Source organism: Mus musculus, chromosome 14, assembly GCF_000001635.26.
Source record: "Mus musculus strain C57BL/6J chromosome 14, GRCm38.p6 C57BL/6J".
Taxonomy (NCBI): Eukaryota; Metazoa; Chordata; class Mammalia; order Rodentia; family Muridae; genus Mus; species Mus musculus.
Window position 1 is genome coordinate 9529449 of NC_000080.6, and position 21099 is coordinate 9550547.

General features: G+C 41.6%; 1 protein-coding gene across 7 annotated transcripts in view; it reads right to left on the reverse strand.

Moving 5' to 3' along the window:
* Positions 1-20643: 20643 nt before the first annotated feature.
* Positions 20644-21099, reverse strand: part of Fhit (fragile histidine triad gene) — a 1611970-nt gene continuing 1611514 nt past the window's right edge. For 4 of the 7 annotated variants that reach the window (NM_010210.3, NM_001308285.1, NM_001360141.1 and 1 more), the window contains one exon: positions 20646-20950. In NM_010210.3, the coding sequence (NP_034340.1) occupies positions 20945-20950 (6 nt within the window). In that variant the 3' untranslated portion in view covers positions 20646-20944. Of the gene's footprint in view, positions 20951-21099 lie in introns of all 7 variants that reach the window. The other 3 variants (XM_030247649.1, XM_011244732.3, XM_006517924.1) reach the window with 1 other exon arrangement.

Consider the following 21099-nt stretch of genomic DNA (forward strand, 5'->3'; position numbering starts at 1 on the left):
TTAAAACAAATAGTCATTGTGAGATCAGTGAGTGTCGTCAGTCAGTGACCATACAACACAGCCTCATTTCTGGAAAATGCGTCATGTGGAAAGGTGATAAAACTCAGAACACAGAACTCTGACTACTGTCAAGCTTTCCTTGACTGTCATAGAAACCAACTCATTAAGAACAGGTGCAATAAATTATATGGGAGCTAAATATCCTTCCTTTTCTAGCTGGGACATCCTGCATCTATCTCTGCCATTCATTAAGAGAAAGTAGGAGACATTTAAGGAGACTTGATAATAACCACTGCACACAGTGAAGTTGTCGGGTCCTGCAGGCTGGTGTGTGTGTGTGTGTGTATGTGTGTGTGTGTGTGTGTGTACATGTACCATATGCATTGTCTGTGTGTGTGTGTGTGTGTGTGTGTGTGTATGTGTGTGTGTGTGTGTGTGTGTGTGTGTGTGTGTACATGTACCATATGCATTGTCTATGTGGTGTGTGTGTACATGTGCTTGTGTATGTCAATGACAAAGTTTAATACTGGGTGCATTTCTCTATTGCTCTGAACATTAGTTTTTGAAACAGATTTGCCATTGAACCCAGAGTTCACATATTCAACTAGACTGGCTGGTCAATGAGATTTATGGATCTGTCCATCTCTGTCCAGTTGCCCCTAGCACTGTCATGCCAGACATGAGTGCTGTGAATGTGGGCCTGTAATGCTTGCACAATCACTCTACTGATTGAAGTCTCACTATAGCAGAGCTAAACACTTGTGCTTTATTCCAAATGGATCAATGGATCATATTTATGGGAATATGGATTGCAGGGACATTAGTTTCTGACTGCTGTGAAAAAATACCTAACAGAGGAAACTTAGAAAGGGAGGAATGGTTTTGGCTCCCAGTTTGAGGGTATGAGCCATCAAGACAGGAATGACTGAATAGTGGTCACTGAGGCAGATGGCCACGTTGCACTCACAGTCAGGAAGCAGAGAGAGATTAATAGTGGTACTCAGTTCACCTCCTTTTCATTCAGTCCAGGACCCCAGCCCATGGAGTGCTGCTGCCCCCATTCAGGGTGGATCCTCTCATCTCAATAAACTGAATCTAGAACCTCCCATCACAGAGATTCCCAGAGATTTGTCTCCTAGATAATTCTAGAGTCTGTCCTGTTGACAATCACTATTAACCATCAGGACAAGGCTAGGAACTTAGCCCTCCAGCCAAATAAGCCCAGCATTCAGCAACATAGTTCTAATCAAAGTTAAGGTGTGACGCTCTGGGTCTGGCCTTGTGCTTCGGATGAACAGTTTTCAGCTTCCAGGACCCAGAGCTTCCCAGGCCTGGGCAGTATAGCTGGAGCAGGCAAATGAAGAGAATCCTCTCTTGCAACTGACATTGGGCAGAAAGGATTCAATTCAGCAGAGGTCACCGGTGGAAATGTTTGAGGTACGCTCAGAGTTTCCTGCTTCCTAGAACAAGGCTCACCCTGCTAAAGTTTCTGTCACCTCCCAGAAATGCTACAAACTGGGGACCAATTGATGTACACATGATCCTGGGGAAGACATTTCATTTCTAAACAATAGCATGTAGGAAAGTTGTAAAAGCAAGCTTGGAACTTGGGGCTTACTGAGAAGCTGATACTAATGAACATCAGGCTAGAAACATCTGTGTTCTGGCCTGTGCTGGCCATCGAGGAACAAGAAGAGAAACAAGCAGAGAGACAGGACACAGTACTGGAGCACAGTTACAATGAAATTAGATGAAGAGGTGGTGCTGGGTCCCCCGAAGATGCTATCACATGGATAGCATAGAATAGTCACTCAGCAAAAGTTTGACTTGAGCTGAGTGTTATATTCACCTCCCTCAGTGTTGGATGGCAGGGACACCAGATCTATTCGTCCTTTGTAATCACCTAGACAGAAGGTTAAGGAAAACGTAGATGTTCCAGTGGGTCTCCCAGTTAAAAAAAATTCTTAGTAATCAATGAGTGGGTCTTTAGCAAATGAACAAGGAGACTTATATCTTATCTATTTTATTTTTATGTAAAGTTCTGACATTCTGACTTGGAATTGAGTTGAACAGCCCAAGGAGACCTTACTAGGGGAAGAAAGTGGGTTGACATTGACATTGGATGAACAAGTTCAGAAACTAGTCAGTCAGTTCAAATGTTTACTGAGCTCATGGACACAAGGCTTGTGGGATGAGGTTGCTATCACAGACCTTTCAAGGGATTGAGCCCATAATTTTGCCTCTTGGCTATTAAAACACAGTATAAGAATCTGACGCTAATGTTTTGGGATGCAAACACAGTTACAAGGTAAGGTTGCTCCAAGTCGTTAAGGATGCCTCTGTGCTGCACTGTGCCTATAGCATCTGAATGGGAAATGGATTCAGTAGGTGGAAACCCCTGACTTGTGTAAAGAAAGGAATAGTATTGTGATTATTTATAAGTATAATAACAAAGAGCCCCTGTGAGCTTCAAATGAAGCCAACTGGAGCCCCATTGTTTCTCTTAAGACAGCCTTCCTATTTTAAGAAGAAAATGAAGCTGGCATTCAAAATGCATTCATCCTGTCCCACTCACTCAGTAGTTGAGTCTGATCATCTCTGGTAAGATTGAACTACAGAAGGTAAAGAAATGTTTCTTTCACCATTGAGAAAAAGATCCTGTGTTTTCTACTTTCCCAACGGTGCTTAGGGAGGTTTTATACACAAATCTCAGCTATATGAATGAGATAATGATCTCTGTGTTCTTTATTTCATTTTACAACCTTTGGGTTGAAAGATGGGACAAAAATAAGTCTTAAGCAAAGAAAAAGTGTGGTGTATTTGAGATTGACAAGCTGTTATTCTCACCTTGGCTGGACTTGGCGCTGGATAATTATGAGCACACAAAATTTTCATGGTGTTAGTAGCTGATAGATTCTTATCTTTTAAAAGTGAAAAATGAAAGTTTAGGACAATGAAAGATGACTATAGAAAGAAGGTTTTACAGCAACGGCTTGTGTGGTAAGATTGAGAATCGACAAATGGGACCTCATAAAATTGCAAAGCTTCTGTAAGGCAAACGACACCGTCAATAAGACAAAAAGGCCACCAACAGATTGGGAAAGGATCTTTACCTATCCTAAATCAGATAGGGGACTAATATCCAATATATATAAAGAACTCAAGAGGGTGGACTCCAGAAAATCAAATAACCCCATTTAAAAATGGGGTACAGAGCTAAACAAAGAATTCTCAACTGAGCCCTTACCAAAGGGCTGAGAAGCACCTGAAAATATGTTCAACATCCTTAATCATCAGGGAAATGTAAATCAAAATAACCCTGAGATTCCACCTCACACCAGTCAGAATGGCTAAGATCAAAAATTCAGGTGACAGCAGATGCTGGAGAGGATGTGGAGAAAGAGGATCACTCCTCCATTGCTGGTAGGATTGCAAGCTTGTACAACCACTCTGGAAATCAGTCTGGCAGTTCCTCAGAAAACTGGACATAGTTCTACCAGAAGATCCAGCAATATCTCTCCTGGGCATATACCCAGAAGACGTTCCAAGTTGTAATAAGGACACATGCTCCACTATGTTCACAGTAGCCTTATTTATAACAGCCAGAAGCTGGAAAGAATCCAGATGTCCCTCAACAGAGGAATGGATACAGAATATGAGGTACATTTACACAATGGAGTATTACTCAGCTATTAAAAACAATGAATTTATGAAATTCTTAGGCAAATGGATGGATCTTGAGGATACCATCCACAGTGAGATAACTCAATCACAAAAGAACATACATGATATGCACTCACTGATAAGTGGATATTAGCCCAGAAACTTAGAATACCCAACATATAATTTGCACAACATATGAAACTCAAGAAGAAGGAAGACCAAATTGTGGATACTTCATTCCTCCTTAGAATGGGGAACAAAATACCCATGGAAGAGACAAAGTTTGGAGCTGAGACAGAAGGAAGGACCATCCAGAGACTGCTCCACCTGGAGATCCAACCCATAAATGGCCACTAAACCCAGACACTATTGCATAGGCCAGCAATATTTTGCTGATAGGACCCTGATATAGCTGTCTCTTGTGAGGCTATGCCTGGCAAATACAGAAGTGGATGCTCACAATCATCTATTGGATGGAACACAGGGCCCCCAATGGAGGAGCTAGAGAAAGTACCCAAGGAGCTGAAGGGGTCTGCAACCCTATAGGAGGAACAACAATATGAACTAATCAGTACCCCCAGAGCTCGTGTCTCTAGCTGCATATTTAGCAGAAGATGGCCTAGTCGGCCATCATTGGAGGAGTGGCCCTTGGTCTTGCAAGGATTATATGCCCCAGTACAGGGGAATGCCAGGGCCAGGAGGCGGGAGTGTATGGGTTAGGAAGCAAGCGGGGTGGGGGTGGGGTATAGGGGACTTTTGGGATAGCATTTGAAATGTAAATGAAGAAAATATCTACTAAAAAAAAAAGAAAGAAAAGAAAGGGGGTTTATCATAGTTTAGCTTAAGAGAAAAGAACTTGAGCTTCTGTACTGCAGGGGAACTCTTAGAAATTGAGATCAACAAACCACTGGTCTGGGCCATTTTTCCAGGACTCATAGCAGAAACTGGGGCAAGGCAAGGGAGGTGGCCAGCTCACTTGATCACGAAGTGTCTAGGTACCTGCTCCCAGTTTCAGTTATGTCCTTATGAATAGCTTCTACATAGGAGTGATCACTTAAAGGAAGACACACAATAAGAAAGCAGACCTCCTGGGTGGTATTTCTGTCCAGGAAAGAGCCCAAGATATTTTAGCTTAAACACTTCTGGCATCTCTGGCTTTGATAAGGACCAAACTATCTATGTGGCCAGAAGAATTTCTAGGTTTTGAGACAGGGTCTCACCATGTACCCCTGGCTGGCCTGGAACAAGGACTATGCGGACCATATATGGCCATTTAATGGCTTTTAGCCAAGGGAAAATTGTTTGCTTGGGGGTGGGGGTCCCCTAAAACTGTCCAGTCAGTTTCTATTTCCTGTTCTCATCAGAATGTTTTAGAGTGACTTAATTCTTAGACATTCATCTTCAAAGCCCACCTCTAAGGCAGGCACTCAGGAGGGTCTTTGTCTTCATGGGGGCAAGTCATCAGAGCCTCAGGACTGCACTGAGATAATCCCATATCTCCCTGGGTCCTTGTCCCTTTGCTCCTTGCCCTGTGATGAGATTAGTAGAAGCTCCTGGTGCGTTGAGATAGGGCAAGCAGGGGTGCCTGGCCTGAACTTCGGAGGAGAACCATCCATCATAGCAAAATAATAAAATCATAGAAAAATAGAAATAATAGAAAATAGAAAATCATAGCATCTCTGTGCCCACGTCTCTTCTCTACCGCTGTGGAGGAAAACACCAACAGGCAGGCATAAAGGATGAATGAATGAATGGCAGTGTTGCCTTAGAAGTTGATTCAGCCCTCCTCCATTCACGGGGAGCTAGATTTGGCTGGTAGCTACAGTCTTCCAACATCTGTGTCTACATAGTTGCTCCTTCACCAGGTTCTTGGTGAAGACTTGGGTGATCTCACCAAACAGGTCAGAACTTACATTCAGTCTGTGTCACTGACTTCCTGTGCTATTTTCATGAAATCACTAATTTCTGGGAGCTGAGTTTTCTCATCTGCCAAAATTAGCAGATGTTGAAAAAAATCAGAGGTGAAAACAGAACTTAAAATCAGGGCTACAGTACCCAGAGAACTGTTGGGTTATGGGCAGGCCTTTGGAGATGGTCCCCAGTGTGCTATCTAGCCTCTAGCCAGAAAGCATCGATTTCTGACTGGGTACAAGGATGAGAATCTCCAAACATGGCAGGGAATGCTCTGGGCCCAAGAGCCAGCTATCAGTCATATTTCTGCTGCTAAAGGAATGTCTTATATCAGGAAGCCAAAGCTGGGAGGTTTCAAGGTGAATTCAAGTAGTTTTGGGGTTCGATATTAAAGCACAAAGAAGGGAAATCAAGACCTTTACAAAAGCTTTTTTGAGGTGGAAAGAGGCACAAAGAACCTCTTGCTGTTTCACACTTGTAAAGAGAGCCCTGCTGGATTCCCAGTTCTCATCCGCAGTAGACAGCTACAGGGCTACAAGGCCCCTCGCCTCCACTCGCACACTTCTTTTTTTTTCCTTTGCCTCTGGCATAAAAATGCCAGTTCGAGAGACTCTTTAAAACTGGCTTCTGTGCCTTTCCTGTCAATCAGCCGCTGGTCCTGGAAACACAGAGATGATGACAGTACAGAATTTCCATGAATATCTTCACTTCCTTTATGAGCAGCTGGTAGGGATGGCGATCATCAGCTGTTTGTGTGGCTTTCTCTGGCATAGTATCCTGACCAATAAAACCAATTATTATGCTAATGATGGCAATTGGAATGCAGAAGGGAAGGCAGGCTGGGGTCCTGACTCAGCTTCCCCCCTGGAACAGGAAAATGGGTATACTCGTGTACATTTACTGGGGCATGCCAATGAAGATTCATTACTTACCTCTTTATCACTCCCTCAGTAGATTAAACCCCAGACAGCACTGAGTAGGTTCACATAGTGCTACCTGGAGAGGTGGATGAGTCACAGCAATAGCTGGATCCAGGAGTTGGGTTACAGCATAAGGACTTGGCAAACTGTCTTTTTGGTGTATGTGCATGCATCTCCCATCCCCAGCCCTTATCCTGTCCCTGTGTCTTAGTCATAGAATAGATGCAAAAAAAGAAGGTTCAGAGATAACAAAACATTATAACAGTGTGGTACAGTTGGAGAAGGATGGCCAAAGAAGGTTTTAGGGAAACAAGTCTTCAAGGATGAGCAAGAAGTCTAAAGCAGTATTTTGTGACCAGTGTTCTCTAGAAATCCACAGAAGAGTCTCCAGTGGTTGTTTGTCACTGTAACTTTTAGGGCTTGAGCTCAGCCCTATGGGGTGAGATTCCTGGTGAAAGGCTTGGTCTCCGTATTTCTCCAGCAAGTTCTTCTGAAGCCCCATGTACACTCTGTTTTAGAACACCCTGAGGTACAGCAGTCTCTCTTTCTGCACAATTAAACTGAAGGTAGAATTGGAGGACTCACACCAAAACTAGACCTGGGATATATAGATGCATGAGGTAGGTACATCAAGAATTTGCAGATCAGTAATGCTAAAAGGCTGCTGGATCCTCCCTGTCCTCTAAGGGTCGCAAGTTATACCCATAGAGCAGCTGATGTGCACAGTGAATCCCTTGGGTCCTACAAGAAAGTGTGCATGGTGCTGATCGTGGAGACATTCTTTTCCATGCAGGAGTGCAGACAGCATCAGACCCTCAGGGAGTCTAGTCTACCAGCCATTGCTCTAGTGCTAGAGCCTCTCAGTTCCTTCCACCTGACATTGTCATTCAGAATGCAAGTGCAATGTCCCCTGGTCTGTGTCTGTCTCCCTTACTGCTTCACTGGACACCTGTATGAGCTCTGCAGTCTGTAGGCAGATTTCTGGGTTGTCAATCATGCTCTTCTCCTTACAAACTTAATGACCTTGAACAATTTGGCATCTCTCTGATGATTAACTTTGATTGTCAACTTGATCTGGAATTGCCTAGAAGACATTTGAAAGAGTTTCTAGACCAGCTTAACTGAGATGAGAAGACCCACCCTAAGTGAGAAAGTAAGCTGAGTACCAGTCTCTCTCTCCCTCTCTCCCTCTCTCTCTCTCTCTCCCTCTCTCCCTCTCTCTCTCTCTCTCCCTCTCTCCCTCTCTCCCTCTCTCCCTCTCTCCCTCTCTTCCTCTCTCCCTCTCTCTCTTTTTGTTTTTTGACTTTGGATGCAACATGTCAACTGCCTCAGGCTCCTGGTGCCATGATCTCCCACTGTGGTGGATCACTCAATGAAACTGCACGCCCAAATCAATTCATCCTTCTTTAATTTGCTTTTTTTGAGTCATTTCATCACAGCAACCAGAATAGTAACCAAAAGCAACCTCTACATCTTAATTTTCTCCTTAGCAGTGCATATGTCATAGGTAATGGATGGAAATACTAATAGATAAGAGTATGGGGAAGCATTTAATTTGCCACCTAAATTAGTTCACCATAAATATCTTCTTCTAGATTTTATTGTTTTTTAAATTTTTTGTTTTATTCATATATATAATTTTAATGAACATACACATCTGTACTTATTAATGAGGTCATATAATATTTGATACATGGATGTTAACATCAGGCTGAATAGACTTATTTCTTCAAATAATCACCAATGTGATGTGATAAAATCTTTTAGCATTTTCTGCCAGCCTTTTGAAAGGTACAACATAAGTTAAATGTGGTCATTATATAGTATATCATATAGCTACAGAACTTGCTCTATCAAAATGTAACTATTGATGGGACATCTCACTGTCCCTCTACCATTCTCAGCCTATGGCAACCTCTCTCTCTCTCTCTCTCTCTCTCTCTCTCTCTCTCTCTCTCTCAATTCTATGTCTATTAGATCAATTTTTTAAAAATCTTCTACATCTGAGTAATGTCTGAGGGGACTTGTCTTTCTGTGTCTGGCTTATGTAACATCATTATACCTGTCTATGTTACTACAAATGACAAGGTGCCAATTTTTTATGGCCAGATGATATTTTATTATGTCTACACAACATTTGTAAGAGAGTCGATGTTTGCTTTGATCATTTCTGTTTCTCAGCTCCTGTGACTAATCCTGAAATAAACAGGGAGATGAAGACCTCTGTTCAACAGACAGGACTTGGATTTCTGGATAATGCAATATCTCTAACTCATCTGAGGGATTCCCATGCTGCTTTCCAGAATGATCCTACTAATTTATATCCTGGAGTCTCTTCTTATCCACACCCTGCCTAGCTTGATACCTTTTGAACTTTTGACACAAGTCATTCTCACTGAGATTAGGTGATAGCTCATTTTTATTCTGATTTGCAGTTCCCTGAGGGTGCTGTATTTGTTTTTCCAGGGCCTGCTGTGCATTTCTCTGTCTTCTTTTGAAATCATATCTATTACTTTTATTAATTGGATGATTTAAGTTCACGTTATTATTTAATGCATTTGTTTGTTTGTTTATTCTGAAAGCCAACTAAGCCCTTAACATGTGAATAATAATATTGGAAATCCTTTCCCATTTTGCGGATTACTTCATTCTATCTTTTATTTTTAGATGTGTACTCTTATTTGCATTTGGGGTGTGTGTGTGTGTGTGTGTGTGTGTGTGTGTGTGTGTGTGTGTGTGTGTGTGATAGAATCTTACTATATAGATGATAGCCTGAAATTCTCAACTGTCATGCCTCAGTCTTCCAAGTATTTGAACTAAGACAAGTACTATCATGTGGAGACAATTTGTGATTTAAGGGTCATGCCTAGAGACACTTTATTGAGTCCATTGTTCTGAGACATAATAATGATGATAATGATGATGGTGGTAATTATATGTACATTCTATGTTGTGTGCACATGTGCTACAGCACACATGTGGAGGTCAGAGGACAGACAACCTCTCATGCCTTTTGGTTGTCCATCTCCACATATTCCAGGTTAGTTGGCTTTTGACCTTATAGGGATTCTTATGTCTCAGCTTCCCATCTCATTGTTTACCATGTCAGGATTCACAAGGTGTGTGGGATTTCAAGCATATGTTCTCATGCTTATGTGTAATGTGTTTCATCTACTGAAGCAACACTCCAGCCCTAAGTAGGTTGATCTCATTAGGACTTGATCAGTGCTATGCACAAGGAGAAGAAATTAGAACATCTGTCCCAACACTGGGAGCAACTGGAACTAGCAGGGCCCAGGCATAAAGGAACTCTGCCAGACGAGTGGCACAAGTTCCTTCCACTCTGTCTGGGCTGGTGCCCTGAGCAGACCTTGGGGGCAAACTCTGCAACCAGTTCCACAATATCCAGAGGAATCTCTGTTCCCAGGTGCTCTAACACACCCAGGATCATAGGATTACAGGAGCTTGGTCACACCAGGATCTCAGGGTATCAGAGGCAGCTTGACACAGGACCTCTGACACACCCAGGATCTCAGGATCACAGGATCCTAGAATCACAAGCAAGATTCAGATCTGAAATCACTTCTCATGATGATGATAGAGGACTTCAGAAGGACATAAATAACTCTCTTAAAGAGATACAGGAGAACACAGATAAACAGCTAGAAGCCCTTAAAACGGAAACACAAAATCCCTTAAAGAATTACAGGAACATACAACCAAACAGGCAAAGGAAATGAACAAAAATCATCCAGAATCTAAAATTTGAACTAAAAACAATAAAGAAATCACAAAGGGAGACAATCCTGGTGTGAGAAAACCTAGGAAAGAGATCAGGAGTGATAGATGCGAGCATCACCAACAGAATACAAGAGATAGAAGAAAGAAGCTCGGGTGCAGAAGATAACATAGAAAATATTGATACAACAGTCCAAGAAATGCAAAAAGCAAAAAGCTCCTAACCCAAAACATCCAGGAAATCCAGGACACAATGAGAAGACCAAACCTAAGATAATAGGTATAGAAGAGAGAGAAGAGTCCCAACTTAAAGGACCAGTAAATATCTTCAACAAAATCATAGAAGAAAACTTCTCTAACCTAAATTAAGAGGTGTCCATGAGCATACAAGAAGCCTACAAAACACCAAATAGACTGGACCAGAAAAGAAATTCCTCCCATCACATAATAATCAAACCAACAAATGTACTAAACAAAAAAGAATTTTAAAAGCAGTAAGGGGAAAAGGTCAAGTAACATATAATGGCAGGCCTATATGAATTACACCAGACTTCTCACCAGAGATTATGAAAGCTAGAAGATCCCGGACAGATGTTATACAGACCCTAAAGAAAAAAAATGCCAGCCCAGGCCATTATACTCAGCAAAATTCTCAATTACCATAGACAGAGAAACCAAGATATTCCCTGACAAAACCAAATTTACACAATATCTTTCCACAAATCCAGTCCTACAAAGGATAATAGATAGAAAACACCAACACAAGGAGGGAAACTCCACCCTAGAAAAAGCAAGAACATAATCTTTCCACAAGCCCACACAAACATAATTCCACCTCTAAAAACAAAATTAACAGGAAGTAACAGTCACTTTTCCTTAATAGCTCTTAATATGAAAATTAATATTACCAACATATCCTAATCAACTGAAATTTAAAAATATGAGGAATTAGAAATTTGTTGGCTGTCATCCAGTAGTTTCTCTAATTTGGCAATTGGAGAAATAGGTCCAATATTGTACAATCCATATATACTTTCTGCTTGTTTGTACGTGACAGTGTCTTGCTATGTACCACATAATGGTCTTAAAATCATGCTTCTCCTATTAGTAGGCTTGTTTATTTGATGTTTTTAAAGTATACTATGGTTTTCAGAACAGCTTACATATTTCAAAATTATTTACGAGGCCAAAAAAAGTGTTGACAATTAATTTGTGAGGTGGCTTATAAGAGAACAACAAAGAGTGAGACTGCATGTTTTGCTTTATGTTTATAATTATTGTATCAATTTTGAAGAAGAGGACCTTGTAAGTTACTCTTGTTCTGAGATGAATGATTTTCAAAATCATCACAACCAATGAACCAGAATCTTACCCTCACCTAACATCTGTGCCACCCTCCAAGCAGAACCATTGTTCATTGAAACAGTTGATTAATGACTTCATGGATAGACCATCTTAATACACACACCATTTCTTAAACGAATGTAACCTGTTCCTGGTGGCCTGATAATGATGACAATCACCCAAGTCAAATAGCTTTGACCATAGCAGAAAATATGTATCCAAATAATCGGGCCTACAATTCATTCCTTGGTGCAGTAGAACTGTCAACTCTTAGCTTAGCTACTATCGAGGTAAAATCCTTTGGTGATGTAGCGACATTGAAGTACAGTCTTGTTACAATGAACTCCAATGTCTAAAAATTATTCTTATTTTGGGTTTGTACCACAGTAAGAGCTAAGATTTTAAAGCTCTACTAAAAACGAAACAATCAATCAATCAAACAAACAAACTAAAAGACTTTATCTATTTATGTTTAATAACATGTCCATCATTTTTAAGATTGGTATAAAGTATATATTGTGTTGAATATAATAAAAAATTAGTTCAATTAAAAAAAGATATACATTGTTTCAGGATTTCCTTTCTTTCTTTCTTAAAAGATCTTTGGCAAGGTGGCTCAGAAAATCAAAGTGATAAGTCGCATGAGCTTGTCAACAAGAGCTTGACCCACAGTGGAAACAGAATGAGTCCTCAAAAGCTGTGCCCTGACCTCCATTGGCTCTCCTGCTCACTCACACAATCATAATAAATACAAATTAAATCTGAAAAGGCCATCCTTCCTTAAACACATGCAATGGAGGAAGACACCCAATGTCAACCTCTGGCCTCCACACAAATATGTGTGAGTATACTCACATCCATGCATGCACACACATCATTAATGTCTAAAATTATAACTAAAGTTTATAAATAAAATGAAAGCAACAAAAAAGAAACAGCTAACAATATTTCACCCTGATATATTCTGGATTGTAAAGCCTGGTCAAGAACTGTTCACAATTTAAAACTTTATACACATTATTTCTTAGCAATTGCTTATTTTTAGGTATCATAATGTACATAATGCTGTGTTACTTGTAGCTTTGCTACTTAGCACTTGAGCACATTCCTAGTGGAAATGAATGCATATCCTAATTTTGAAAATTTCCAAAGAAATGTTTGTATGCCCTTAAGTTTGTAGAATATCTAAATAGAAAGAATGCAATAACAATGCAAAAAAAGAAATTAGATTTTGCTGTTAGAAAGACATGAGACTCATGCATCTTTGGCAAACTAACCTTGGGTCAATAGAGCTTTGGGGAAAGCTTTGGCTTTTATTAGTGTCTCTGTTGACCTGAAGTACATAAAATTAACTATGTATAATATTATGTGCAACTATTACAAAGAAATAGTAATGAATACTAGGTTCATTTTCATAAGTAACTCAGGAGACTGTGGTCCTTAGAAGTGTGACCTTAGGTGCAAAACCTACTTGGGGACAAGCCTAACTGACATATTTGAGATGTAATGTCTTATAGTCTTGGCCAAGTCACTGAGTCACTGTAACTCAAGGTCCTTATCTGTAAGATGAACATCACTCTTACTGGATGAATTGCTTGCTGGAAGAAGGCACAGTGCCTGTCCCATGGCCTCCACTGCTGCCTCATCATCTATGTTGACCCTTGTCAGTAACAGTGTCCGTGTGCTTCATGTACTTTTTTGAAAGATAGTTCTGATAGCCTTGACATTTTTCCCATTTAAAATGGCTGCATGATAAGTTTTTAAAACTTATATTCTATTGACAGTGTTTATATTGTGGATTTAGTTTAATGCATGCATTATGGGTTCCCAAAATTACATGAGAGTTCTGCACGTGAGACACTGAGGGTCCATGCCCCCAGTTGGTTCTTATTGGCAAATAAAGTTACCAGTGGCCAACAGCTGGGCAGGAAGACAGAGATGGAACTTTAGGATTCATGGGCAAGGGGACCAAGTAGGGGGAGAAGTGCCATGCTGAGGAAGCAGAAAGACCAGGTGTGAGAAGTACAAGACAGAGGGACAGCCAACAAATACAAGTCAGGGATTGTGGCTCAGGGTTGCTGCAGTCCTGGGTCTGGTGCAGCCAAGATGGAAATATGGGTTTTATTAAGTAATAATTCAGGAATTTTGGAGGGGAGAGTGTATTAGCCACAAGGAGGTTTGGAAATGCCCAGCCATTGAGCTGTTTAAGGCATATTAAACATAAGGCTCTGTGTGTGTGTGTGTGTGTGTGTGTGTGTGTGTGTGTGTGTGTGTGTGTGTCTTTTGTTTGAGAACCCAGCACATTGGAATGGGTAGCAAAGAACTTGCTCTGCTGTTGCTGGGAGTGTAGAGCAGATTAATCACTACAGCAACAGTTTATATTACCAGAAAGGGGCCCCACCCATGTTATAAAGGAAGAGATTGGTATAGTAGTATGGGAAGAAAAGGTATAGTGCTTGTCTTGGGCTGCTCAAGCCTTGAGCATTTCAGCAACCTTGGGAATGGTATACATCACCATGCCTTTTTGTCTGTGTTTCTCTTCCCTTCATTCTCCCTTTTCCTTTCTTGCTTGGGCATGGGTATAACAGATAATGAGATGCAGGCATTTCCCCTCTTTAAATTAGATCATCCCTGGCAGATACAGGTGTAACACAAATATTCCTAACTGCTTTCCCCTGCTTATTTATTCTTGCAACACAATGGCAAGGGATGGGATAGAGGAAAGGTGCTTTCAAGACCTTTCTCTTCAGAGTGATGAAGGTGACTGGGAAGTCTCCTCTGCTGCTCTCACACCGTAATCGCTTTCTGGCCTCGACTCTAGTCTGTTTCTCAGAGGCACCTGAATGTCACACCATCTCTTTCTTCCCAGATGCGCCTGCTCATGAGAGTGCAGGAGGCAGCTCACCATGGTTCCAGGACTTTGTGGGTCATGAAAACCCACATATAGTCTGGTCTGTGTTACTCCCAGTGGGAGGCATAGATCTTCAGACCTGAGGAGGAATGTGGTTTTCACAAGGTTCTGTAAACAAAACATGTAAAAACTTAGCAGATCACAAGCTGAGGAGCTATTCCCCACTGTTTATCAAGTCCTCAAGGAACAGGATTGTGGGAAAGAGCGTGAGGGCATTTTAACATCTCTCTAACACTTGTCAATGTCCCTTTATAATAAAGTGAAAAGACTGTTCAGTGAGCAGGGCTCTCAGCAGGCACCAGTCCCTTCCTAGAATTTAATAAGCTCTATTTTCTATATTTCATGAGATCCATCTTCATTGTTAGCTTCCATTTATGTCAAGGGATCCTTCTTTTCCATTTAATGAAGTAATTGCAACTCTCCTTGCATTTGAGAAATTATAAGAAGGAGAATCATATAAGAGAAACACAGTAGGTAAACAGAGGCGTGCTGTACTTGGGGCATAAATATACACAGTGGAGAAAGAAGCTTCGGGAATTCCCCACCATGTACTCACAGATAGGTCTCTAGGGCTCAGTTCCAAAGTAGATCCACTTTCCATGAAGCCAGATGGCTGGGTGTGTCGGCTCATGAGTCTCTTGAATATACAAAGCCTACTTCTTCAGACAGTGCTGAGGAACTTAAACTTCAGGGTTGTGTGAGAAGGGACCATCTGTTCTTTCTCCAGGAAAAGGTTAATTTGGTGGTTTAAATAGGCATGGTCCCAGGAGACTCATGTGTCTGAGTGCTTGGTCCTTAGCTCTATTAAGAGGTGTAGCCTTCTTGGATCAGGTGTGACCTTGTTGAAAGTGTGTCACTCTGGGGGCAGGCTTTGAGGACTCCTATGCTCAAGCTATGCCCAGTATGTCACATAATCTCTCTTTGCTGCCTATGCATCAAGAAGTAGAATTCTCAGCTCTATCTCTAGCACCATGTCTGCCTGCACGCTGTCATATTTCCTGTCATGATAATAATGGGCTAAACCTCTGAATTGTAAGTCAGCCCTAATTAAATATTTTCCTTTATAAGGGTTGTATGGTTATGGTGTCTCTTCACAGCAATAAAACCCTAACTAAGACAGGTAGGTAGCATGGAGATAGATTTTAGAGCTTAGGCAAGCTGGGTTGGCTTGCCCACAAAGCAGAGGTTATTATGGATTTTAAATCCATAGTACCTGGACTCAAATCCAAGTTCTGACTTCTCTCCACTGGGTTTCATGGTCAAACAGTACATCATTTGTGTTGTATTTTCCTATCTGTAAAATGGGCTAATAATAGAATCTTTAGGGCTGTTGTAAAGTTGGGGGAAATGCTGAAAGCATAATTCATGATAAGCACTCAATAAATATTAGGTACTATTATTATGTAACATCATCACTACCACCTTAGGTAACCTTTTCTCAATTTCATTTTTCTTGTAAAATCAGGTTGGTTCTATCTGACTCTAAAGGTTACTTGGACATGATAGATGAGGCATACATTTCAACTCCCAACCATTCTCTGATCAGGACTCCTAAATTGTAGGTCTGTGACCTGTGTCACAGATGGGGATTTCTTACAGACACCTGTCCCTGCCTCTGCTGAGGCCTGGATTCACTATGGATGCTTGGTGACCACAGCCATTAGAGCAAATTTTAATATCATTAGTTTGGAACTGCACCCTACCTTATGATGGAGTTCTAAGTCCAGGCAAGCCTACTGAAGCAGGCTATGCATAAGAGTTCTTTTGAGTAACATATTCCATTGGTAGCATGAGTAATTCCTCCCTTTCAATTGAGGTACATGAATCTTCTTTAGTTAGGTCTGTCTTTAACCAATGTTCCTTATTGTGGCTAAAGTCATGAGCATTTTTTTAAAGTTAGTCATGAGCTATAGCTGTCCCACTTTCCTGTCCTTGTTTATCTTCTATCGATGTAAGCTAATCACTTAATTAGCTCAGAGAAGACTTCTGTGCTGTTAAATAACTCTAAAACCCTGCTGGAGATGCTCCAGTGGCCTGATTGGATTTAACTTGCAGCTCATTGCCTCCAGACTAAAATATGTTAAATGCAGGACCTGAATTCTGCACTGAGAAGATCTGATTTGTTTTGGTGGGGCAGAGAACAACTCACACTAGTGATTTACAAAATATGGCTTCTGTCCTACTAGAACCAGCATGAAAAGCATGCAGTCTCTGGCCTGGAATTGTGCTTGGACAGCTAAAGGGAATGGCTCGCTAGCAGGTGTTTGTCTGCTTGTTTCATGGGTCAGTACCTGGTGTTCTGCTTTGTTACCATCTGCATTCCTTTGCTTTCTGTTGCTGTGAGAAAACACTAATCAACATCATCTTGGGGAGGAAAGGGTTTATCTCATCTCACACTTCCAGGTCATGATCTGCTATCGAGAGAAGCCAAGGCAGGAACTGAAGGCAGGAAGTAGAAACTGAAGAAAGAAAATGGAGAAATATTGCTTGTGCGCAGCCACTGTTCTAGATAGGCCATACCTAGGCATGGTACTGTCTACAGTGAGCTGGCCCCTCCTATATCCACTCATAGTCAAGAAAATCCCCACAAGACAACCTGATGAAAGCAAGTCTTAAATTGAGATTCCCTCTTCTCAGTTTCTTCAAGCTCACAACCAAGATTAGCCACCTCAAGATCCTCCTTGTTTTGTAGAACAGGGTCTTTCACTGAGACCCGGGGCTTGCAAGTTAAGTCTAGCTGACTAGCAGATGAGCCTGTCTCTGTATCCTCAGTATCTGCATTGTAGATGAGTGCTAACCTTTCTGGCCTTTTCTTGTGGATTACGGGACTCGACTCCAACCCTAATACTTTACTAGCTGAATCATCCTGCCAACTCCAACCTCTGCAGTTCTGACAAGCACACTTGATGATGCAGATTGAGACTGAAGTCTGAGAATCACAGCTTTCATGATGCATCTCTAGCTCACAAACTTGTTTTTGTGATCTAGCTTTTCTGGCAAAGAGAAGAAAATAGGGAAAGAGGAGGAGAGAGGGACAAAGGAGGCAGGAAGGAGAAATCATAAAGAGGCTCCAAGTTCTTCGAATACTACCATAATCTTAGAAGTCTGCAGCAAAACTGGGGAGCAGTCCAGGAAAATCTTGATAGTTTTCAGAAGATTCCCACAAGAAAGATATGCTGAGTGTACCTAGTGGATGTCCACTATGTCCACTGACCAAAAAAATGAGCCTTGGTAATCCCAAACTGAGTTAAGTTCTAACTGAGAACCTAGGTATGCTTATTGAGCCTAGCCAGTGGAGAGCTCTCCTGTGAGACACACACAGTGTCCTGTCCCCTCCTCCTTCTTCATTTTGAGAAAAACTTCAGCTTACGGGAAAGAGGGCAGCTTCACAAGCGGATCATGCATTCTTATCATGTAATTAAAGTAAGTCACAAAGTCTCCAAGCCTCAGCCTCTTTATCTATACAAAGAGAATATTATATTCTTGTGCATGGTTTTGCCTACCATTGTAAGCAATGTTTTGTGAAGATTGTTTGCATTAATGTTTTGACAATTTCTAGACTAATGCCTGCCATGAGGATGTTCTGACAGCAGGGTTTATCGTATGATCATATAGACAAGGAAGAAGGATGTGATAGACAAGAGCAGATTCCAGCACATCTCTCAAATGCCTGGTGTGGTATGTACATTCGTGCTTGATCTTTTCAGTTCCCTTATCTTTCTAGTTCATAGACTGTTGGCACTACTGGGAACAAAGCACAGACAATGAAGTAGCTCCTAAACAACACACTTTCCTCTCTCATAGTTCTGAAGGCACAGAGTCCAAGATCCAGGTGCTCAAATTGCATGTTCAATGAAGTCACAGTTTTGGATCCTAGATGGCACTGTACTCACAGGGTTCGAAAGGGGCAGGCAGCCCTATGGGTATTCTCTGTAAGAGGCTGTGCCTTCATGATGTAATCACTTCCCAAAGGCACCACCTCAGCCTAATTCTACCACACTGTTTCAATGTATAGATTTGGGGGTCAGGTGGAGTATAAAATCACAGTTTCACAATGTTCCCAGAATTGGGCAAAGACTGAGGTAGGGACACTCTTGGAAAAGGCAGAGGCAAAGTAAAAACTTTGCAGGGTTTTGGTAGCACAGACAATATGGAAAACCAAACTATGACTTGCAGGATGATTCAGCTAATTGTTCCCTGTGACTAAGTGCTATTCACAAGTGCTTCAGAGTCAGTGGGTGTAGAAGGGAATTAACTGTGGAAGCAAGGAACAAGCTTTCAGGTCCTTTTGATACAAAAGCCAAAGAGGGAGGCATTTAAGCTCCACGGTAGAGGAAGGGTTGTTTTTAAGGCTTTTGTTTGACTGACCAATGAGCAAGCATATAGCTGGGGTATTTCTGGGTATCTTCTCCATTCCCTCTTATTTCCTGGTATTGTATCCACTGAGTACATCCTGCCCAGATCACAAAGCTTCTAACTTCCAGCTCCGAGAGGAGCCACATAGTTTAGGCTTGAGGACTGAAGAGTTTTCCACTCAAGAGGCACAGTCAGTCATGGTCAATGGCTACTCACTACTTTGGTAAAGACAGAATAAGATTTTAAACAAGGCACATTGAGTCATACCTAGTCTGTTATACAAGAGCAGAGGCAGTCCAGCACCAAACACCCTAAGTAGTAGGATGAATAGTGTGGGTTTTAGAAGATAAGTCCATTTCAAATTTTTGAAACCAGTGAATATACCCTTATGGAGCCTTTGTAAATGAAAGTAAGCTAAGGTATTCTTATGTTGGCCCTAGAATAGTCATGTGGCTATAAATCCAAGAGATATGTTCTAAGCCACACACATGCAGAGAGAGAGAGAGGAGAACAATGTGAGAGGAAGACTGGCAATGAGATCAAGCAGCAGCACCGTTAGCAGCAGGAGGCTGGCATGGAGCAGGACTCCACCTATAGCCAGAGTAGGGGCTAATACTGTCTCAAATTGTGTGAGAGAAAAATCGATAGGTGTAAGCCACCTATGTTCTGCAGTGCCACATGTCAGTGATGGTGCAGGCTAGGAATGGCCAATAAGCCAAAGGAGGTCTCAAAGAGGATTTGTGTTGAAAAGAAAAACATGGTTTTCAGCCATCTGTTTCCATGCTACCATTTCCCTGTGTAAAGTCTAAGCCCCTTCTAGGACACTTTGGAGCAGAGAGCCTTTGCCATAACTCCTCCCTTAAAGAAGGTAGCAAGATGGAGAAGAGTACAGTTTCTAGGTAGTTACTGAGAGCTTTCTCTGCTCCTTTCCCTTACATCCCCACTACTGCAGGTGGGGTTGGAAATAGCTCCATCAGTAAAGTGCCTGCCACATCAGCGTGAAGATCTGAGTCTGACCCCATGTAGAAAGGGGGACATGATAATCTGTGCCTATAATTCAAGCACTTGGAGAAGTAGAGACAGGTGGATCCCTGGGTTTTGCTGGATGTCCTGCCTAACATAATCAGTGAGCCCCAGGTTCCAGGATGACCCTGCCTTAAAAGAACATAGTAGAGAGCTGGCAAAATGGCTCATCAGGTAAAGTACTATGAGGAAGTCCCGACAGTCAAAATTTCACTTCCAGAACACACAGAGTGGAAGAACTAACTCCTGAAAGTTATTCTCTGACATCAACAAATACACCAAAGCAAATAGGCATACACACACATAGATGTGCATGCATGTGTGTGCATGTGCACACGCACACACATACACACACAGGCATGCACACACATAGATGTGCATGCATGTGTGTGCATGTGCACACGCACACACATACACACACATACACACTAAATAAATAGATAGGTAGATAGATAGATAAAAGGAAATGATCAAAAACACAAACCAATGCACAAACCAAGCAGCACGCTGTGTCCCCTTGTTTCTCAGAGCTACTCTGGCTATCTTGAACTCCTTCAAATTCACTTTTCTGCATCAATGGCAGGAAAATTTGACCAAGGAAAGGTTCCTGTGCTGTCATCTTTCCTACCCAATGATACACTTCCAACCAATCACCCCTCTACTATAACCAACCTTTGGCTCACAGGAAACACACTAGCTCCCAGAAAGCAACTTCCTCATTTATGCTGTTTGGGGACCCCAAAATACCAATGTTTAAGTTTTCCAGAACACCAGATAAATATTTTAGCAACCACTTTATTTTCATCTAGGCTCAGGGACAGTTTGGAAATGTTACTATTCTAAGTACAGAACTGAGGAACGGTGGCAGGCTGTCAATGCCACTGTTTGGGAAGCTAGCCTATTTGTCATCGTGATGGAAGCATAATACTAGTGGCTTCCACACATGCAATAAAGTTCTTTGTACAAGGCTGTGGGGTCGTGGGGTACAATAAAGAGTGGTTAGCTTCATTTCCAATGTCGAAGACTCCAGAAGAATGGGGTCCATTTTCTTATGCCTTGGGAATCGTTTGAGTTACTCTCAGGCCTGGAAATGACAAAACATAAAAATAGACATTTGGTTAGAACCAGTAGCATTTCTTCTGAGGCACAGCAATAACTAAAATATCAGTTTGTTTACCTTTAATCCTTTGGATTGCCATTAACATTTTATGGGAGATGATATTGAGGTATGGG